Here is a 23,007-nt window from a genome sequence, read left to right as displayed (position 1 = left end):
TTTAGGTTATACCTGCACACACAATGAAATGTGTTACTCACGTGGAAACTGTGCCTGTTGAAAAGTGATGACAGCTTTGGGACAGTCAGAGCCTTTAATGGTGATTTCCTTCCTCCTACGAAACTCTTCCATTTCTTGCTGCAAATGGACATTGTTCACACAACATTACTTTTTCATTTTTCTGGTTTTAATAAAAATTGGAAATTAAGTATGACATGAATACAGGCTCCGTTCAGGGATGAAATTTGGATTTCAGAAGTGGGGGGGAACACAACCACCTAGAGTACAGGACATGGTTTAAAGGATGCATGTTTTGGAGTTATATGAATAGATATGGGTGGTGTTTGTATTTTCAAAGATTGGCACTTCGACAACGGGGCTGGTGTCCGAACCAGTACAAAACAACACTGAATTTTATTCTTATGGAATGTTGTGACATTCAAGTCGAACAGACTAGTCGTTTAAACAACTTAATTACATAAATTAAACTAGGTAAACAAAAACCTTTTTTATTTTTATCGAATTTTGTGACATTGAAGTTGAACAGATTAAGTCATTTAAATCAGTGTTTCCTAACCTTAGGGCCACTGTTGGGCCGAAGCTCTCCCTAGAGGGCCGCTAAAAAATATCTGTTTTTCAGGTGCGGTCCGTATGGGTCGCAGGTGTGGTCAGTTGTAATATATTTTTCCACTATGTGTAATGACAATATCAAACAAACAGAAAAAGTAATGAGCTAAAGTAATATTTACAATTCTTAAGCGCAAAAATTATGACCTAAGTGATAACGCTGTATTTTGCATTGAAAGTTTATTTAAGAAACATAATCATTAATTTAGTTTATTTATTTAAGCGTAACATAATTGTATGTGAATTTATTGTTTGTTAGTTATATATGAGTCCCTTTTTATGCAGCATATTTGAGTAGTATTACTTTTTCTACTCAGCCTGACCTAAACCTAAGGTTTATGTGTTAAATGAATAATAATATTTGTGATTAAATCAAGGTTTCATATCATTTGACAAGGTTGTAACCTTGTAAGTAGGTTAAATATAACTATTTAATACGATTAAAATCAAGAGTAAGATTAATAATTCAGTATTAATATTTAAGTGGGCACAGGGCCCCTCTGTAGTGGAAAAGTTAGGCCTTGAGATCAAAAGGGTTTAGAACCCCGATTTAAACAATCTAATTACATAAATTAAACCAAGTAATTTATTTAAAAATAAGTAATAAAATAAGCAACAAATTGTCTTAATTATTGCAGCAATACAGAATACATAAAGCGACTTTTATAATATTTATTCTCACACTTCCGAGGGTTCCTGAATGTAACATCGCTCAAGAAGTGCTCTGTTGTGGCTACTGGCTAGTTTAGTGCTGCGATGCTAGCGGTGTTCTGCGGGCTGCTGTTGGTGTGTTAAGGTCAGTAATAAAGTTGAAAAAGATTGGCAGAATGTGTGCTTATCATCGGTGGATAATACGAACTATCTCGCATCTGACCGTTGATGGGTCAGCTGCTGCGTGCTGTCCATCATTGTCACGTTGGTAAGGAACGGCAGCACCACAGAGCCAATCAATGAGCTTGTGGGCAGTCTAAAGAGACAATCTTCAGCCATTTTCCACCTGGCGCAAGTGTTTGACTTGTTTCCAATCAATAACGTATGTTATTTTTGAAGGGTCAAACGTGCGCCAAGATGTCCTCCCGAATGCCTCCCAAATTACATCCAGTTAGTTAAGTGTTGGTGAAATGATATACATACCTGACTCAAGCGTTGGATTTCTGGATGCTCAGTATAGAAGTTCTTCTCAAATTTTGGCAGCTCGTCCAGGTTCCATCTCTTTTTACGGAGACGGTCGCCTGGGTTCCCAAACGTCATAGGCCGGTTGCCACTATTGTAACTACCCACTGGCGCAGAATGAGGCCTATAAGGTGATACAGACAAGTATTATTACTGCAAAATCAGCCATGAAGGATTGACCTTTATTACCAGAGCATTGCACTTTACTCCCACCCCAAAGTTATTCTCCTCCACCTCTATTCAACCGTTAAACTCTGTTGTTCTTTGCTACAGTTACAACGCACTTATGTGATTTTTTTTTTATCAACTGCAAAATAAGTTTCGAGTAGGTCAAACAAAGTTGAGGAAACACTATTGAACTCAATAAATAATTGGGCTCCTTCTTCCCCTCCTCCTCCATGGCTCGTCACCGTCTTTGCCAACAAGAATCTTCAATAAAAGGTAAAAGTGATGTTAAATGTTAATTTATCCATTGCCATCAAAATGTATATATATTTTGCATTATTTCATGCATGTAAAAATGGGGCTGCAGTTACCGATTAATTTAGTAATCCATCGACAAGTTTGTTTGATTAATCGGATAAAAACACACTTTATAGCCTCAATGCGAATTTTAGGAAAAATAGTTGAACTTAGGACTGTCAAAAGTAACAAGTGAATGTATGTGATTAATCATAAAACATTATCACATTAATTATATACTTATGACTGCACAAGCTCTTTTACCTTAACCGCTATACGATCAGTGATTAGATCAATGCATACGTCGGTACAAAAATGAGTGCGGAGACTCCGACTGGTGTGTTTGCTGCAAAGTTCACTCCAAAATATAGCCTGAAAGAAATGTATATAAAACTATTACCAAGTCTTGTGCAAATAAAGGACATGCATTCAAGTAGAATATTCCTGGATGCCATTCTGACAATAAAATTGCATTTGTGTACAAACATCGGGGTCTTTTCTTAAGCTAATTTGAAGTATGCAAGGGAGTAATCCAAATTCCAAAATGTGATTAATTAGATTTTTTTTTAATTATCATTTGACCGCTCTCGTTGAAACAAACAAACTGTTCTGCTTTCCATAACCTTCCTTCTTGTTTAAAATAAATGCACATTATCAACATTATAATTGCTATTTTAAAATGTATGCATTAATAAAAAATTGTTTTCAATTTTCGCTGTTTGCTGCTCCCATGTGCACTCTCTATTGTAGCAGTCATACAGAAACTATAATCGCATATTTAAATTTCCAGGCACTCCATGTGGTACGGATGTAATACATTTTTATGAGCAACACTCATTAATAGATTGTTCTAAACAACAAAGTACAAATTAAAGCTTTTTGTAAAATCGAATTGATCGATTAACCTTTGTAGCCCTAATGTAAAAGTATATTCTCTACAAAATGTGTTTTAAACGTATAGATGACTAAAACCGGGGTACAACTGTAATATAGAAAACAAGTCAACTATACGGTAAGAGAAAACCTTGTACTGCAGAGTAATATTCCATCGAATGATAACAGCTTCACAGGTCTTCCACAGGCTAAACTAATCGATGCCAGAATGCCTCCTGATCGCTCACCTATCAAACTCATTGTAGATAGACCTTTCTGCCATCTGGGAATTATCTTTGCCTTGACTGTCAGTCACTCTGCCTCAGTTTAGCGGCAGCTATCTAGCTACCTAGTTAACTGCAGAGTTTCTGGCAATCAGGACTCCAAATGTGACTTTTTACTGCAATGCCATTTTTCTGTAAAAAAGGAAATATTAGGAAGGTTCTGAGATTGTTTGTGTCCAACATGGATGCTGCATGTAATACATTGTAGCTTGGCTACTCTACTCTACTACTTAGCAACTCTGCTATCTTGTTGTTATGTCCTCAAAAAACGTGTTGTTTATCTAAGTTGCTTAACTTAAAAACAGTCTGTCCAGCTTAATGATAGTGACACTACAAACAGGTGTGATTTAGTAGCTCGCCAAAGGGTCAAATAATAGTTTCTTCAAATCTTAGTATTTGTATAAGTGTTCCATTCAGACATTGCTTGTATTTAATGACACATTACCACAAAATAGCATAAAGACAATAAATACCACACTGCTGAAGTTAATGTTTTGTAAAAAAAAAATATTGGCAGTCATATAAATACAAGACATCTCAGCCCACCTTTGTTTTCGTCAAAGTAGTTTTCATACTGATGAAAGTTGGAGACCTGCTCTATCATTAAGCTTAACACTGAATGTATACACTTTGAAGAAAAACATTACAGATGTCTGTAAAGAAAGGGGTTTATTTTTATTCTGTAAAAGGGGTCATATGATTTTGATTTTAAAACACTTCCCTGTGGTCTCCATAAAATGTAATGGTGGTACTTTGGTCAAAAGTTTGCATGAATTATGTTTTACAGATCAGTTTCAAACCGCTTTCTGACCGTCTCCTCAGGATGCGCTGGGCGATCGTATTTACGTAGCTCCACTTTGACCAGTGTTGGCGCTACGAATTTTCAAAATGGGGTCCCAGGGTCCCCATCAAGTCATAAATATGGGGTACCTCAGCAAATTTTTGGGGTCCCACTTTTTGGTAAGCGTTTTGAAAACAAATGATAAATGTATGCATTATCCTGTTATATCTCACATTCTATATTGTGTTTTGGAAAAAGGTTGGCATACATGTTACTTAATTCATTAAAAAAATAAAACAAATATTTATGCATATGTAAATGTATTCAGTTATAAACATTAATTCACTTTCTATGGGGACGGCGTGGCGAAGTTGGTAGAGTGGCCGTGCCAGCAATCGGAGGGTTGCTGGTTACTGGGGTTCAATCCCCTCCTTCTACCATCCTAGTCACGTCCGTTGTGTCCTTGGGCAAGACACTTCACCCTTGCTCCTGATGGCTGCTGGTTAGCGCCTTGCATGGCAGCTCCCGCCATCAGTGTGTGAATGTGTGTGTGAATGGGTGAATGTGGAAATACTGTCAAAGCGCTTTGAGTACCTTGAAGGTAGAAAAGCGCTATACAAGTATAACCCATTTATCATTTATCTTCTTTCCTTAATAGATCTGAACTTTACCGCTGCCGGTATTTTTTTCTATATTTTCATTTAATAAGTTGTAGGTGTATTTATTTCAGTATAAAAGTGTAAAAAGTGTTTTGCTTCGGTCATGAAAGTATGATAATCGTGTGCCAGGATATACATGAATGACAAATGTAATGTATTATTCTCATATAACAGTAGGAATTAAACTATGAGGCTGGCTGCTAATAGCCAAGGAAGTATGCATCCCATCCTTACTAATTACGCTATCGTGGGTAAGTCCATGCTTTCGGGTGGTCAGGGAATTGAACTAGGTTCTCGTGCTTGAAAGACGATCATGCTAACCACTGAGTTAGAGACCTTTAAAGCAGTTTGCAGCTTTGGTCAAAAAACATGTGTGCGACATGACTACCTTTTTTGTTAATCTTGGGTATAAATCTTTGTTTTTTTCTTTACAATAAAATGTATTTATTTGTATGACTCGTAGATGTAAAAAACAAAACAAAAAAACATACATTTGTTTTTTGGTCCTTTCCAGTGTTCGAACACCACTCAGCCAAACTGCCTTGCTGCCAAAATGCGGTCCAACTTTGAATGCTAAAGTGAGCGATTCAGCCGTTGCAAAATATATTTACATACACATGTATGTATATATTTTTTTATAAGAATACATTTTTGAAAGGTAATTTTTAGGTCATCTCCATGCAACCAGATTGGGCTTTTCTAACATGAAGGTATGTGTGAAAACTTTTAAAAATCAATTGATGAAACCAATATTATCAGAAATGTCCTGTAAAGACAATTCCGGTGATATGAGTATCACTTTTCTTTGATGAATATTAAGAAAGTTATGGACTTGTAAAACCTGCGTAAATGCACTAATTTCTGGTAAACTTCTTCAGTACGAAGTCAAAAAAGGTTTACATTTTTAGATGTGAACTTTTTGTTAAAAATGTCACAACTTTCTTTATATTTATCCCATTTTAAAAAGGTTGGTATCATTGGAAAGGAGGTCACTAAACAAAGAAATAGAAAAAAAGAGATTTCACCGTTATGGTGTATTTGTGAAATTTCCGTTGGAAGTGATGGAACATTTTTGTAAAGATGGCTGTTCGGACTCGACTTGTGAGTCACAAAACAAACGACCAGACACTCGGATGGTCCAAAAAAAGAAGTGTGTGAATCGATCAATTTAAAAGAAAGGTTTAAAAGATAGATTTAAAAGAATGTTTCCTTCGGGTACTCTGGCTTCCTCCACATGCACCTGGGGATAGGTTGATTGGCAACATTAAATTGGTCCTAGTGTGTGAATGTTGTCTATTCGTGTTGGCCCTGTGATATGGTTGCGACTTGTCCAGGGTGTACCCCGCCTTCCGCCCGAATGCAGCTGGGACAGGCTATAGCGCGACCCTGAGAGGGACAAGTGGTAGAAAATAGATGGAAAGATTCCGAAGAACGTTTTACTCACCGTGGATTTTTGTGTGTGTAAACTTGCCAAATTTTGTCTGAGTTTTTGTGGCGTGAATACTTGTCCAATCTGAATATTCTGATATTCTGTATAAACTAAGATATGTGTTTTACGTCGTGAGTACTGGTGTATAGAAGTGATGAAAACAACGCAAACTCAGTTGAACTCTGAAAACAGCGGTCCTGTCGCTACTCCCGATGGCGCAAAATCGTCACCCCAGGAATCGGATCGGTGGAGTGGAGGATGCATGTGCATGTACAAGTCAGTCTGCCCCACAAAGAGGATAGCAAAAAAGAAGGAGCTTATCGACTACAGTGTCAAAGCCCTTTGTGTAAACTTACACCATACTCTATATCAGACCTGGGCAAATTAAGGCCCAGGGGCCACATGCGGCCCGTTAAGCTTTTCAATCTGGTCCGCCGGACATTCCCAAATATTTTTTTTTTATCTTTAAGATGGAAACTGTAGCTGCCATTATGATGTGCAGTGATGTTTTCAAATGACCGTAAGTCTTGAACTATGCAAAGTATTTCAATGGTTGGAATCTGCGCTTTTGCATGATATACTAGTTACTATGGTAATCTAATTAGTTACTATGGTTATCTAATTAGTTACTATGGTAATCTAAATCACAGCAGCTCAGACGAGGCACCAAGCAGTGTGGGTGGGGAGCGTTTCCACAGAGTGTTTCCAGAGCGTCCAGCCTGAAATGCGGGTGTCAGGGACAGACGCGGAAGGAGATTTTTACAACAAAGCTCTAAAGCTTAGTGATATATCAGATATATCTGAGATATATATATACGGAGATGATATCAGTAGAAAAAACTGCATTTAGTTTAGATAATAATGAGTCATATATTGAATTATGTAAATTTGTTTCAACTATTAAATTAACCAAAATATGACTTATAATATCTTTGTGGAAAATGTTGGACACGGTGTGTTGTCAAGCTTATGATATGTGGAGCAAGTGTAAGCAAATGTGACACTATTGTTCTTTTTTTTTTATCAATGTTTTTGATGATAATATCAATGAGGGATTTTTAATCACTGCTATTTTGAAATTGTTACTAATATTGATACTGTTGTTGATAATATTCATTTTTGTTTCACTACTTTTAGATTGTTCCGTGTCGTGTTTGTGTGTCCTCAATTGCTCTCAATTGCTCTGTTTATTGCTATTCTGAATGCTACTGGGTCTGGTTTGGTTTTGGAATTGGATTGCATTGTTATGGTATTGTTGTGTATTGTTTTGTTGGATAGATTCATAAATTCATTAAAAAATATATATATATATATATATATATATATATATATATATATATATATATATATATGATAGTAGGTGGGTTTTTTTCATATTTCGCTGTGTTTGTTTCATTGTTGTTGCGCTTCGCTTGATTGTAAAATACATCGATCAAGAGGGGGTGTGACGTTCATATGTTGTCAATATTCAGTGTTTTATCGTTCATAGTTAATATCGTATATCCCATTCTTAATTTTCATGTACATTCTCATTCAGTAAAAAAAAAATTAAATTCAATCCCGTTTTTTAAGGCGGTCTGTCATAAAGTTTTTAGCATACAATCAGACATTATAGTGTTCCTAAAAATCAGATGTACCGGCCCCCGACACATGTTTTTCTCTAAATTTGGCCCACCGAGTCAAAATAATTGCCATCTGTTTAAATTCTGGTTGAAGTCAAATTGTATAAAAATGTGTGTGCATGTCAGTTATCAGATCATATACGGTAATCCCACAAAGGTTTAATTAATGCAACTGGACTCTTCTGAAACGTCTTCAACAAACAAGAAGAATCTAGTTGCCTTCATTCAACTTTTGCAGATTTAAAAAACTCCTTTCACACAAATAAAAAACGGCACCCTGCTTGGTGGCCCTTGTTTTTTTCAGGGAGTTGGCAACGCATGAGTAGGATTCAGTTTAATCAATATATTTGTAAACAAAGTTACGAATATCACAGTACCGTCTGCCAAACTATTAACATTTAATAGAATGATATTTGCAACAAGTGTGTTACCTGTCTCGTCCACGGTCTCTGTCGCCATAAGAATAGCCTCTTCTCATGGTCACAAAAACAACAATATATGTAGGCCCGTTGGCTAGCTACTTTATTTTTGACTACACTTATTTACGCTTGTCTCCCAGTAAGAGACACTTCACCTATTTATCACACAAACACCTTCCTTTGTGACTAAGATTACGATAAAATAAAAGTAGGCCAAGCCAGCTTGTGACGCGTCACGCGAAACGCAGGCTAAACGAAACTTTTAGCTTTCGCTTGTTTCCCCCCTGCCCTCGTTGACGGCGTAACTTCCACTTGCTATTCAGCGTAGGCGCCGTGTTATAGAGCGGTTGCTGCGCATGAATATTAGCGTAGTGACAATGGTGAATACTGTACATTTGCGTATGTGGTCTTTCCACCAAAAGGTGGCGCTGTATGACAACCACTTGAGTTGGAGCGTAGAAGAAGAAATATTCAGGAAAAGGAAGTAGTCAATAATTTTAGATATCAAGATAAATATGTAGTCACCAATCTGTTAAATAGTTAGTAGATCTGCGAGTTACAAGGAAATGCCTTTGCTTATTCAAAACAGAGGGGTAGAAAGTATAACCTCGACCGCAGAACTGTTCGACAAATATCCCCATTTACAGGTGGGTTCCTAGGCAATAGCTAAAGTTAGCTCATAGAAAGCTGTCATCAGTCAACAATGATGTTCATTAATTTAGTATCTATTGCTGGTTTATCATGTCTATTGCTAGTGAATAAACTCTTAAATGTTCGTGCAAACAAAATTTGAATTTGACACAACTCAGAACTCATGATATACGTCCATAAATAGATGGCTGGAGGCACCAAATAATGTGCAGTGCATTTACCTAAATTGTGTTCAACGTGGTTGAGATGGTGTAATCCTGAAAAATACTCGTACATGCTTCGTAGTTAAATTGATTACTGTAAATAGCACGTTCCATTATGTGATTCCCTGAATCATATGAAATTGCTGGAGTAAATTCTACACATTCATTCTTTAATAGGAGTTACTTCTGACTTCTGGTCATGATTAACACATTTTTCATGCAACAGGAAAATGCAAAAGCCTTTCTTTCCCATCCGCTGACTGAAGTTGACCCCAAGTGCCTTCTGTATGTCCAACAAAGAGAGTTTGCTGCCACAACACCAGCAGACGGTAAGCAGAACATCATTTTTAAAATCAGGGCAATCAAAGTTGATTCAATAATAACGATTTAAACGAAAGTTTATTTTAACTGTACTATTTGTTTGTATCACACTATTACCATGGGTTCTGCGTGACTCTCAGTCCATACCGAGGCGTTCCAGTTAAGTCGAAAGAACGAATAGAGAGCAGAAATGGACAAAGAAAAATGGAATGGCAAATTTAGTTTTGAAGACCTGGCAGGTCGCGGTCTCTACAAGACCAAAGTTATTTCCATCCGCAAAGTTGTGTGTTATCACTGGAGTTCCTAGCTACTAGCAGCAGCATTGTTTCCAAGTCTGCGTATTACTAGTGGTTAGAGTGTCCTGAGATCGGTAGGTTGTGAGTTTAAACCCCGGCCGAGTCATACCAAAGACTATAAAAATGGGACCCATTACCTCCCTGCTTGGCACTCAGCATCAAGGGTTGGAATTGGGGGTTAAATCACCAAAATGATTCCCGGGCGTGGCCATCGCTGCTGCTCACTGCTCCCCTCACCTCCCAGGGGGTGATCAAGGGTGATGGGTCAAATGCAGAGAATAATTTCGCCACACCTTGTGTGTGTGTGACAATCATTGGCACTTTAACTTTAACTTAACAAGCAACGTTTTTTCTAAAATCTCATTCGTCGTGGGTTGCATTTTTTAGTGCTTGTTTTTGAACGTGTGGTTGCTTATTTTGGCTTGCTTTTCTGTCTCCACAATAAAGCAAAAACCAAGTTATGTGTTTTTTTAAACAACGTTTCCTGGTCATCGCACCCCTGGTCGACTTGGCACGTCCCCAAACACACCCAAGCAAATTACGTTTGTGCAACTACGCCAGAGCCCAGACTGACAAGACAGAGTGACAATTAGTGGGGGAAACTTAATAAAAAATATAATTACAAAACATATATATATATATATATATATATATATATATATATATATATATATATATATATATATACATATATATATATATATATATATATATATATATATATATATATATATATATATATATATATATATATATATATATATATATATATATATATATATATATATATAAAATTGTATATACAGTCGTGGTCAAAAGTTTACATACCAGCAGATTTGGTCACATTTTCAGTAGACCCATAATAAATTCATAAAAGAACCAAACTTCATGAATGTTTTTTGTGACCAACAAGTAGGTGCTCCAATCACTCTATCACAAAAAAATAAGAGTTGTGGATAAATCACAAGTGTCTCAAAGGGCTGTACAAGCCACAACGACATCCTCGGTACAGAGCCCACATACGGGCAAGGAAAACTCACCCTATATATATATATATATGTGTATATATATATATATATATATATATATATATATATATATATATATATATATATATATATATATATATATATATATATATATATATATATGTAAATATGTGTATATATATATATATTAGTTGTGTGGGGGGAAATCGATTCGAATTCGAATCGCGATTCTCACTTTGTGCGATTCAGAATCGATTCTTTTTTTTTTAATCGATTTTTTAATTTATTTAAAAAAATATATATATATGTTTTTTTAATTAACCAATCCAACAAAACAATACACAGCAGTACCATATCAATGCAATCCAATTCCAAAACCAAACACTCAGAACTGCAATAAACAGAGCAATTGAGAGAAGACACAAACACTTCACAGAACAAACCAAAAGTAGTGAAACAAAAATGAATATTATCAACAACAGTATCAATATTAGTTACAATTTCAACATGGCAGTGATTAAAAATCCCTCATTGACATTATCATTAGACATTAAAAAAAAAAAAAAAAAGGAACAATAGTGTGACAGTGGCTTACACTTGCATCGCATCTCATAAGCTTGACAACACACTGTGTCCAATATTTTCACAAAGATAAAATAAGTCATATTTTTGGTTCATTTAAGAGTTAAAACAAATTTACATTATTGCAATCGGTTGATAAAACATTGTCCTTTACAATTATAAAAGCTTTTTACAAAAATCTACTACTCTGCTTGCATGTCAGCAGACTGGGGTAGATCCTGCTGAAATCCTATGTATTGAATGAATAGAGAATAGTTTTGAATCGGGAAAAAATCGTTTTTGAATCGAGAATCATGTTGAATTGAAAAAAAATCGATTTTGAATCGAATTGTGACCCCAAGAATCGATATTGAATCGAATCGCGGGACACCCAAAGATTCACAGCCCTATTATATATATATATATATATATATATATATATATATATATATATATATATATATATATATATATATATATATATATATATACAGACTATATATCACGCTTACATCAGACCAAAAAAAATTATTTTTACGATTAATCGTGATTAATAATGTGATTAATCGCGATTATTATATTGTTTGACAGCCATAATTTAAATACATTGCAGCGTTATTTATGTATCATTTTGTGATTATTTAAAAAAAAACAAGCACCTAAAGTTTTTCAGCTGTCTGCAATTTTCTGTAACCTTCAGACTTCAATCGCACCAGTTTTAAGAAATCAACAATACTGTACACATTTCTGTCTCATGTACACCAGATAGTGTTTCAGTGATTGGATCTGACGATGCCACCACCTGCCATTTGGTTGTGCTGCGGCATACAGGTAACATTTTCTTTTGTGTACTTCTACCCATACATGAGTTTAAATCAAGTTTTCCTCTGGGTTAGGAAGTGGAGCTGCTTGCCTTGCACACTGCGACGGATCCAACACTCGGTCCGAAGTCCCGCTCCTTGTTAAATCTGTCACATCACTGGCTAAATGCAGTAAGGAGGGCAGGTACAGTAGCTTTCACACAATATCTGTAGTAGAATACATTATGTAAACTTCATAATGTATTATAATTAATGTATTCGCCCTTTACATTTCTTCCAAGTAGACTAGAACTGCATCTTGTTGGTGGATTTAGGGATGAGGCAATGACATCCCATGAACTGAGCCTTAACATACTAGGTAGGTTGCACTGCTATGTTATACAGGAATAAGATTTTGTCAAACTTTGTCTGTCTCTTTTCGCTTTATAGTAGCCTTCCAGCAACAGAACGAGGATATCCATCTGGAAACATGTTGCATCACAGGTAACCTTTTCTGAAATCTCTCAGTGTCTGCATGAGTGTCAATCATTCTCGTGCGCTCTTTCCTACAGAAATGAATGATGTTGTCATCAATGCAGTTCATAGACCTGCTGTTTATGGTGTAGGTATGTGTATGCAATCCGGGAGGTCACGCTATGCTTTAAAATTCAAACTATTTTTATTTCATAATTGTATTTTTGAAAAAGGTATAAATGTTAAAACCGGGAAAGTGTTTCCTGCTGCTTTCCCTTGTAAAGGACCAGGAGAGAAATTGCGGTCAGCACGCACATTCACGGGTGGACAGGTAACTGAGACATTCACTAGCATAGCACACAAACTACCTCATGTTAATCTTTTTTCCTGTCCCTGAATGTTTAACTTAAAAATATTAAAACTGTTTTTATTTTTTAATTCCCGGACAGATGGTTGACATTTATGACTCTCGCCAAAGAATTGTTAAAATCGGGCCATGCAAGTGGCCTAACAATATGGATATTGCCTTTTGGTTGTCTCAAGACGACAACATAATTTTAAAGGTAAATAATCTATAAACATACTGCGCATCTTTCAATTCTCATATTTGTTTTTTCATATTATGATCACTTACTGTATTTGAGGGGTGTGTGTTGTGGTTGGCACACCTCCCAGTGTGAATACTCAAGTGATGAAATGTCGTATCCTGCTTATAGTACTTGTCCACATCGCCATTGGCTGAGCCACCGCACTTTGTCCAGCACATGAAATCCACCATCCAGTTCCTCCTGGAGCACCCAGACTCTGATAGTCTCTTCCCTGGTGGTCAGCCACAGTTCTACCACAGGACTGAGAGCGGGGACTGGGAGAGAGTTGCGTCTCTCACACCCTCCTCTACACCTTAAATGTTGTTCCTAGCTGTTTTCACCTCTTTTGATTGTTGGACACAGAGTGACCTTTCCAATCGCAATCTGCTTTACTCATTGTGTCTTAAAATGGACATTACATCTACGAACGGCTGTCTTGACTCATCTGGCTGGCCAAGTAGACGGTAGACACAAAAACAGCTTGTCTGCTGTATTATAATATGCCTGTCCAAACTCCTCTATGCCTCATTGTTTTCTTTTAATAAAAATTCTAAACGTTACTGTCAATTCATTTTACCACACAAATTGTACTAAACATATATGTATGTGTTGGATTCAAACAATGGTTTCAATCAAGAAAGTAGTTTTTTTTCTGTATAATATTGCATACTGGATGTACTGTATTGAACAATAATGATAGGAAATATGAAAATACAAATCACTGCTACATTGTTGAGCAGTCAATTAAATAAATGTATATGAAAGTGGAACAAAACGACCAAATGGCCTTCTATGTGTGCAAAACTTAAGTTGCTGTTAGGTTACTGACGGGGAGAGCACTCATTTGACTCTGGGCTAAGGAACTTTTATGGCTAAGGAACTCTTAAAGGACCCTTGTGATGTACATGTCACAAAATTTCAACCTTACCCCTAACCTAAAGAATAAATATAAATCGTTTGAGGTGCTTACTATGAGGTCTGTCACACTACTACCTCTCGACCTGGCTGTTATCTACCGCCCCCCTGGGCCCTATTCGGACTTTATCAGTGAATTATCAGAGTTCGTTGCTGATCTAGTGACGCACGCCGACAATATAATCATAATGGGGGACTTTAATATCCATATGAATACCCCATCGGACCCTCAGTGCGTGGCGCTCCAGACCATAATTGATAGCTGTGGTCTTACACAAATAATACATGAACCCACGCATCGCAACGGTAATACAATAGATCTAGTGCTTGTCAGGGGTGTCACCACCTCCAAAGTTATGATACTTCCATATACTAAAGTAATGTCCGATCATTACCTTATAAAATTTGAAGTTTTGACTCACTGTCAACAAGCTAAAAATAATAATAATAACTGCTATAGTGGGCGCAACATTAATGCTGCCACAACGAGGACTCTTGCTGACCTACTGCCTTCGGTAATGGCACCATTCCCAAATTATGTCGGCTCTATTGATAACCTCACTAACAACTGACGAAGCCCTGCGCGAAATTATTGATGGTATAGCACCGCTAAAGCAAAAAAGGGCCCCTAAAAGGCGCACCCCATGGTTTACAGAAGAAATTAGAGCTCATAAATTATCATGTAGAAAGCTGGAACGCAAATGGCGCGCGACTAAACTTGAGGTTTTCCATCAAGCATGGAAGGATAGTTTAATAACTTATAAACGCATGCTTACCTTAGCTAAAGCTAAATACTACTCAAATATCATCCGCCTCAACAAAAATGATCCTAAATTTCTGTTTAGTACAGTAGCATCGCTAACCCAACAAGGGACTCCTCCCAGTAGCTCCACCCACTCGGCAGATGACTTTATGAATTTCTTTAATAAGAAAATTGAACTCATTAGAAAGGAGATTAAAGACAACGCATCCCAGCTACAACTGGGTTCTATTAACACAAATACGACTGTATATACGACGGATACTGCCCTCCAAAATAGTTTCTCTATTTTTGATGAAATAACATTAGAGGAATTATTACAGCGTGTAAGTGGGATAAAACAAACAACATGTTTACTTGACCCACTTCCTGGGAAACTTATCAAGGAACTGTTTGTATTATTAGGTCCATCAGTGTTAAATATTATAAACTTATCACTTTCCTCCGGAACTGTTCCCCTAGCATTCAAAAAAGCGGTTATTCATCCTCTGCTCAAAAGACCTAACCTCGATCCTGACCTCATGGTAAACTACCGACCGGTCTCCCACCTTCCGTTTATTTAGAAAATTCTCGAAAAAATTGTTGCACAGCAGCTAAATGAACACTTAGTGACTAACAATCTCTGTGAACCTTTTCAATCCGGTTTCAGGGCAAATCACTCCACGGAGACAGCCCTCGCAAAAATGACTAATGATATATTGCTAACGATGGATTCTGATGCGTCATCTATGTTGCTGCTTCTTGATCTTAGCGCCGCTTTCGATACTGTTGATCATAATATTTTATTAGAGCGTATCAAATCACGTGTTGGTATGTCAGACTTAGCCTTGTCTTGGTTTAACTCTTATCTTACTGACAGGCTGCAGTGCGTCTCCCATAACAATGTGACCTCGGACTATGTCAAGGTAACGTGCGGAGTTCCCCAGGGTTCGGTTCTTGGCCCTGCACTCTTTAGTATTTACATGCTGCCGCTGGGTGACATCATACGCAAATACGGTGTTAGCTTTCACTGTTATGCTGATGACACCCAACTCTACATGCCCCTAAAGCTGACCCACACGCCGGATTGTAGTCAGCTGGAGGCGTGTCTTAATGAAATTAAACAATGGATGTCCGCTAACTTTTTGCAACTCAACGCTAAGAAAACGGAAATGCTGATTATCGGTCCTGCTAGACACCGACATGTATTTAATAATACCACCTTAACGTTTGACAACCAAACAATTACACAAGGCGACTCGGTAAAGAATCTGGGTATTATCTTCGACCCAACTCTCTCGTTTGAGTCACACATTAAGAGTGTTACTAAAACGGCCTTCTTTCATCTCCGTAATATCGCTAAAATTCGTTCCATCTTGTCCACTAGCGACGCTGAGATCATTATTCATGCGTTCGTTACGTCTCGTCTCGATTACTGTAACGTATTATTTTCGGGTCTCCCTATGTCTAGCATTAAAAGATTACAGTTGGTACAAAATGCGGCTGCTAGACTTTTGACAAAAACAAGAAACTTTGATCATATTACGCCTATACTGGCTCACCTGCACTGGCTTCCTGTGCACTTAAGATGCGACTTTAAGGTTTTACTACTTACGTATAAAATACTACACGGTTTAGCTCCATCCTATCTCGCTGATTGTATTGTACCATATGTCCCGACAAGAAATCTGCGTTCAAAGAACTCCGGCTTATTAGTGATTCCCAGAGCCAAAAAAAAGTCTGCGGGATATAGAGCGTTTTTTATTCGGGCTCCAGTACTCTGGAATGCCCTCCCGGTAACAGTTAGAGATGCTACCTCAGTAGAAGCATTTAAGTCCCATCTTAAAACTCATTTGTATACTCTAGCCTTTAAATAGACCCCCTTTTTTTTAGACCAGTTGATCTGCCGTTTCTTTTCTTCTCTCCTCTTCTCCCCTCTCCCTTGGAAGGGGGAGTTGCACAGGTCCGGTGGCCATGGATGAAGTGCTGGCTGTCCAGAGTCGGGACCCCGGGTGGACCGCTAGCCTGTGCAACGGTTGGGGACATCTCTGCGCTGCTGACCCGCCTCCGCTCGGGACGGTTTCCTGCTGGCCCCACTATGGACTGGACTCTCGCGGATGTGTTGGATCCACTGTGGACTGGACTTTCACAATATTATGTCAGACCCACTCGACATCCATTGCTTTCGGTCTCCCCTAGAGGGGGGGGTTACCCACATATGTCCAAGGTTTCTCATAGTTTTCTCATAGTCATTCACCGACGTCCCACTGGGGTGAGTTTTTCCTTGCCCGTATGTGGGCTCTGTACCGAGGATGTCGTTGTGGCTTGTGCAGCCCTTTGAGACACTTGTGATTTAGGGCTATATAAATAAACATTGATTGATTGATTGATGTCCCTCCCTTTGTAACCCCCATCATTTGTAACTGAGCTACTGTGTGGAACAATTCCCCTTGTGGATCATTCAAGTTTGTGTAAGTCAGGGGTCGGCAACCCAAAATGTTGAAAGAGCCATATTGCACCAAAAATGCAATAAAAATCTGTCTGGAGCCGCAAAAAAATAAAAGCATTATGTATGTGGTATAATAAAGGAAACACATGATGTAAGTGTCTATATTAGCTATATTAGCCTACTATCAAAGGCTGACGCAAATCTTTGTTGACAGGAATGTTGTATTTTAATTTTTATTCTACACATTTTTGCAACATTGGAAGTCATTAGTAAAATAAAGGCTTCTCACAGGATGAGATAACTTCTGGAAATTACTGGCTCAAAATGGCCAAAGGTATAGATGTGTGTGTCCAAGTTAAAGGAAACGGCAGGCTGTCTTCTAATGGATTTATTTCAATCTTGCAAGCTGGTTAACATTTGCTGTGGTCTGGAACAACATGGCAGACAAACAACTATGAGAAATGCAGCCAATGTTACATACAGATAATGTGTTATGAGACATGCAAATATAAATTAAATACACATAGGACATAAGTAAAGGAAATAAAATGAGCTAAAATATACCTACAAATGAGGCACAATGATGCAGTATGTACATACAGCTAGCCTAAATAGCATGTTAAAATTGATTAGCTTGCAGTCATGGATTGACCAAATATGTATTCACGCACAGCATAAAATGTTTGGTGGACAAAATGAGACAAAGGAGTGGCATAAAACACGACTTTCTGTGGCAGCATCGGAGAAATGTATGTATGTAGATTAGTTCAAGGATGACTGAAATTAGTAGGACAAAACGGTGTTTGCCAAATACTCTCATCAGTGAAGCATGTTTAATATAAACAGTGGGATTTTTTTTTAACAATTAAGAAGGTTTGTGTCATGTTTGTCCTCCTACGGAAAATATATTAAAACAAAAATTTTATTTTTCTTCATCTTTTTCCATTTTCACACATCTCTGAAAGAGGTCCAGGGAGCCACTAGGGCTGCTGACCCCCGGTCTAAGTCTATCATCTCTATGCATGGTTGATGCTCGTACTGTATGTCAAGTGTCTATTAGGCGTTACATAAATCAAGTAAAAATAAAGGGTAGCTGTTTCATGGAACAATTGACCAATTTTAAGGGACAAGCGGTACAAAATGGATTAATGGATGTAAATATCTTCGACCCAACTCTCTCGTTTGAGTCACACATTAAGAGTGTTACTAAAACGGCCTCCTTTCATCTCCGTAATATCGCTAAAATTCGTTCCATTTTGTCCACTAGCGACGCTGAGATCATTATTCATGCGTTCGTTACGTTTCGTCTCGATTACTGTAACATACTATTTTCGGGCCTCCATATGTCTAGCATTAAAAGATTACAGTAGGTTCAAAATGCGGCTGCTAGACTTTTGACAAGAACAAGAAAGTTTGATCATATTACGCCTATACTGGCTAACCCGCACTGGCTTCCTGTGCACTTAAAATGCGACTTTAAGGTTTTACTACTTACGAATAAAATACTAAATGGTCTAGCTCCAGCCTATCTTGCTGATTGTATTGTACCATTGTGTTCTAAGAACTCCTGCTTATTAGTGATTCCCAGAGCCCAAAAAAAGTCTGCGGGCTATAAAGCGTTTTCTATTTGGGCTCCAGTACTCTGGAATGCCCTCCTGGTAACAGTTAGAGATGCTACCTCAGTAGAAGCATTTAAGTCCCATCTTAAAACTCATTTGTATACTCTAGCGTCTAGCCTTTAAATAGACCCCCCTTTTAGACCAGTTGACCTGCCGTCTCTTTTCTGCTCCTTAGTGGAGAAGGGGGTCACAGATTAGGTGACCACAGATGAGACGCTAGCTGTTCAAAGCCAGGACCCGGGTGGACCACTCATCTGTGCATCAGTAGGGGACGTCTCTGTGATGCTGACTTGTCTCCACTCTAGATGATCTCCTGCTGGCCCCACTATGGACTGGACTCTCACACTATTAACTAGATCCACTGGACGTCCATTGCACCGGTCGCCCAAGGGGGCGGGGTCCCCACATCTGCGGTCCCCTCCAACGTTTCTCATTGTATCCCATTGGGTTGAGTTTTTTTCTTGCCCTGATGTGGGATCTGAGCCGAGGATGTCGTTGTGGCTTGTGCAGCCCTTTGAGACACTTGTGATTTAGGGCTATATAAATAAACTTTGATTGATGATGTTATTCAGGCCTGGCCCTTACCAATCTGGCGCCCTAGGCAAGATTTTAGGTGGCGCCCCCCCCCCCACTTCGGCAGTGAAGTGTATATACTCACAAGAAACCGAATAGCTTTGTCTTTGACCTTTTTTTTTACTTAAAGAAAGCAAATTAACATATTATATGAGAATGTTATGTTATGATTATCTTTAACCGAATCACAACAGTGCTCAAATTAAAAAACAGCATTCCCTCTCATGTGATATAGCTTAATTAACATTAATGATGTGCACTTTAACAACTAGGCTTACAACTATACCTAATATATAAAGGGGTGGAAAAGTGACTATTACCTGCAGGGCAAACATTAGCTAACCAGAAGGCAATAACAATGTAAACAAAAAACACCTGCTTAAAAGATCTAATACTAATGTCCCTGAGGAATGTAAGGTGGGAGTACTGTAATTACCTAACGTTACATTATTATTTTCCATAACAATTTAGCTCCCTCCACAATATTAACCCGACGTTAAAACAGAACTAGCTATTTATTGATTAGCAATTGCCGAATCATGTAACATTAGCTTAATGCTAAAAAGCCAGGTTACTATCACATTCTGTAACAGACAAATAATTTCATGTAGGCTAACGTTACCTACCTGCTACCTCTGTCTTTTTCTCATTTCTCCTCCTCTTCTTTTCTCTTTTTTCTTCCCTGAGCACCTGACAGTTTTGGCCGTTTTGACATCTTGTGTTGATTTTTTGATGTGGTAAGAGTCATGATACGGAAGGGAGGGGGCGCACCGTGCGGGGGGATGGGGGGTAATGTTGTAACAAATAATATTTATATTAAATAGGCTTTACTTTGCATTTTAATTAACGTGGGATTATTTTTTGTATTTAGAAATAATAGTACCAACTTTTTTTTTTTCTCCAACATTTGTGGCACTGGCGTGGCGCCCCCTGATGGACGGCGCCCTTAGCATTTGCCTATACGGCCTATGCCACGGGCCGGCCCTGCTAGGTTGCACCTTGCAGTTTTCTGTTTCTGTTATCCCGCCCCTAAATGGCAGAGCCAATAAGAATCGGCTCTGGGCGGATCCACCGAAAACCACGCCCCATGAGCTTTGCCCTCCTCAATTCTGCAAGCGAGCCATCCGACCCCGGAGTCAGGTCGCCGGTCCTGAGGTCGGGACGATGCTACGTGCAAGTATCTCGTTTTAACACTTCCTGACGTTTACCTGGAGGCGCTACCAGAGTGTTATGCGTGGGAAATAATCCCTCATATTGATGCCGTGAATCTCACTGGGCAAAAACGACGCACGTCTAACCGTCAACACAGCAGAATTTAGCGAAATATTTCCATTAGCAATGCACATCCTTGGAGTTAATGTCCCATAACGCCGCACGCAGTGTAAAAATGATAAATGCATTTGTTCGCCATGTCCGCCGGTTCCCCTGGGTCACCAACGTGACGTTGTACGGCTGCCTGTTCGCGGGAGGGGACTTCGTCCACCAGTGTTTTGCCCACAGGGACAAAGTGGACTGGAGCCACACGCGGAATGTCGCCGTGGTCGCGTTCAGTTTCCATGGCAACTTCAATTTCTTCTGGATGCGCTTTCTGGAGCGCCGGTTCCCCGGTAATTCCGCCGGGATGGTGATGAGGAAGCTGTTGGTGGACCAGACCACGGCGGCGCCCTTGGCCACCGGCGTTTTCTACACAGGTCAGTTCATGTTTACACTTATCTCGCACGTTCCTATGTGTGAGCAAAATGTTCTTTTGACGAGGAGAGGTCACATGACAGACATGTGACTCATGCCTTCTCCATCAAGAGTCTTAAAATAGTATACAGTAGTGCCAGGGGCGTAGTAACAAATTCAGGGCTCCCATCCCACCCTAAACTCAATGTAGGCGGGCCGTACAAACATCCATCCATCCATTTTCTACCGCTTATACCCTTCGGGGTCGCGGGGGGGCGCTGGAGCCTATCTCAGCTACAATCGGGCGGAAGGCGGGGTACACCCTGGACAAGTCGCCACCTCATCGCAGGGCCAACACAGATAGACAGACAACATTCACACTCACATTCACACACTAGGGCCAATTTAGTGTTGCCAATCAACCTATCCCCAGGTGCATGTCTTTGGAGGTGGGAGGAAGCCGGAGTACCCGGAGGGAACCCACGCAGTCACGGGGAGGACATGCAAACTCCACACAGAAAGATCCGAGCCCGGGATTGAACTGCCGTACAAACAACAATTGGTATATTTACATTCCACATTCATCCATCCATTTTCTACCGCTTGTCCCGTTCGGGGTCGCGGGGGTGCTCGAGCGCCAAATACATATTGCGTGGATTTGGCTGAAACTAGCTTTTTAAAACACTTGTAAAAACCTTAATTGGATTTTGACTGTTTAAAGATGGGATTAATTTGATCTATTGATTGATTGATTGAGACTTTTATTAGTAGGTTGCACAGTGAAGTACATATTCCGTACAATTGACCACTAAATGGTAACACCCGAAATAGTTTTTCAACTTGTTTAAGTCGGGGTCCACTTAAATTGATTCATGATACAGATATATACTATCAGATATATACTATCATTATAATACAGTCATCACACAAGATAATCACATTGAATTATTTACATTATTTACAATCTGGGGTGTGGAGGGGGTTAGGTTTGGTTGTTATCATCAGTCATCAACAATTGAGAACAGAGAAATGGATTTTGGAACAGTGTAGGTCTGACAGAGAGAGAGAGACAGACATACAGACAGACAGACAGAGAGAGAGATCAGAAGGCATAAGAAAAAGTATCTGCATTTGATTGTTTACATTTGATTATTAACAATCCGGAGAGGGTGTTAGTTTAGGGTTGTAGCTGCCTGGAGGTGTACTTTTATTGCGGTTTTGAAGGAGGATAGAGATGCCCTTTCTTTTATACCTGTTGGGAGCGCATTCCACATTGATGTGGCATAGAAAGAGAATGAGTTAAGACCTTTGTTAGATCGGAATCTGGGTTTAACGTGGTTAGTGGAGCTCTCCCTGGTGTTGTGGTTATGGCGGTCATTTATGTTAAGGAAGTAGTTTGACATGTACTTCGGTATCAGGGAGGTGTAGCGGATTTTATAGACTAGGCTCAGTGCAAGTTGTTTTACTCTGTCCTCCACCCTGAGCCAGCCCACTTTGGAGAAGTGGGTAGGAGTGAGGTGGGATCTGGGGTGGAGGTCTAGAAGTAATCTGACTAGCTTGTTCTGGGATGTTTGGAGTTTAGATTTGAGGTGCTAGGGTACCAGGACCTAGATCAGGGGTGCCCACACTTTTTCTGCAGGCGAGCTACTTTTCGATTGACCAAGTCGAGGGGATCTACCTCATACATATATATCATTTATATATATTTATTTACGATATAGACGTTTTTGTTAACAAGTTAAATGTGCTTAATGATAATACAAGCATGTTTAACACATATAGATTCTAGGGCTGTGAATCTTTGGGTGTTCCACGATTCGATTCAATATCGAT

General features: G+C 38.8%; 3 protein-coding genes across 5 annotated transcripts in view; 2 read left to right on the top strand and 1 right to left on the bottom strand.

The window, feature by feature from the left end:
• Positions 1 to 23,007, bottom strand: part of LOC133639553 (probable ATP-dependent RNA helicase DDX17) — a 104,230-nt gene that overhangs the window by 21,081 nt on the left and 60,142 nt on the right. Inside the window, exons 1-4 of one of the 3 annotated variants that reach the window (XM_062032948.1) lie at positions 8,342 to 8,630; positions 3,384 to 3,551; positions 1,762 to 1,924; positions 42 to 138 (exon numbers count right to left, since the gene is read on the bottom strand). In XM_062032948.1, coding sequence (XP_061888932.1) covers positions 42 to 138; positions 1,762 to 1,924; positions 3,384 to 3,418 — 295 coding nt within the window. In that variant the 5' untranslated portion in view covers positions 3,419 to 3,551; positions 8,342 to 8,630. Of the gene's footprint in view, positions 1 to 41; positions 139 to 1,761; positions 1,925 to 3,383; positions 3,552 to 8,341; positions 8,631 to 23,007 lie in introns of those variants that run through there. The other 2 variants (XM_062032947.1, XM_062032949.1) reach the window with 2 other exon arrangements.
• On the top strand, positions 8,768 to 13,771 carry ntan1 (N-terminal asparagine amidase). The gene is made up of 10 exons (XM_062032950.1): positions 8,768 to 8,976; positions 9,410 to 9,512; positions 12,116 to 12,181; positions 12,247 to 12,355; positions 12,456 to 12,529; positions 12,601 to 12,654; positions 12,723 to 12,776; positions 12,858 to 12,955; positions 13,074 to 13,187; positions 13,341 to 13,771. The coding sequence occupies exons 1-10, from the start codon at positions 8,896 to 8,898 to the stop codon at positions 13,527 to 13,529; spliced, it is 942 nt and encodes a 313-aa protein (XP_061888934.1). The 5' UTR covers positions 8,768 to 8,895; the 3' UTR covers positions 13,530 to 13,771.
• LOC133639889 (uncharacterized) overlaps positions 20,643 to 23,007 on the top strand; it is a 58,363-nt gene continuing 55,998 nt past the window's right edge. Inside the window, exon 1 of the mRNA XM_062033573.1 lies at positions 20,643 to 21,197. Coding sequence (XP_061889557.1) covers positions 20,864 to 21,197 — 334 coding nt within the window. The 5' untranslated portion in view covers positions 20,643 to 20,863. The remainder of the gene's footprint in view (positions 21,198 to 23,007) is intronic.

This window comes from Entelurus aequoreus, linkage group LG22, assembly GCF_033978785.1.
Source record: "Entelurus aequoreus isolate RoL-2023_Sb linkage group LG22, RoL_Eaeq_v1.1, whole genome shotgun sequence".
NCBI classification, from domain to species: domain Eukaryota; kingdom Metazoa; phylum Chordata; class Actinopteri; order Syngnathiformes; family Syngnathidae; genus Entelurus; species Entelurus aequoreus.
The sequence above is the reverse complement of the archived record's forward strand: the minus strand, read 5'-3'. Positions and strand labels throughout refer to the sequence as shown.

Excerpts from the sequence above, each read along its gene's own strand:
- ntan1 (XM_062032950.1), top strand. The coding sequence starts at position 8,896 with ATGCCTTTGCTTATTCAAAACAGAGGGGTAGAAAGTATAACCTCGACC. Across the intron at positions 8,977-9,409 it reads ACAAATATCCCCATTTACAG|GAAAATGCAAAAGCCTTTCT; the intron begins GTGGGTTCCTAG and ends TTCATGCAACAG. Across the intron at positions 12,956-13,073 it reads GCACATTCACGGGTGGACAG|ATGGTTGACATTTATGACTC; the intron begins GTAACTGAGACA and ends ATTCCCGGACAG.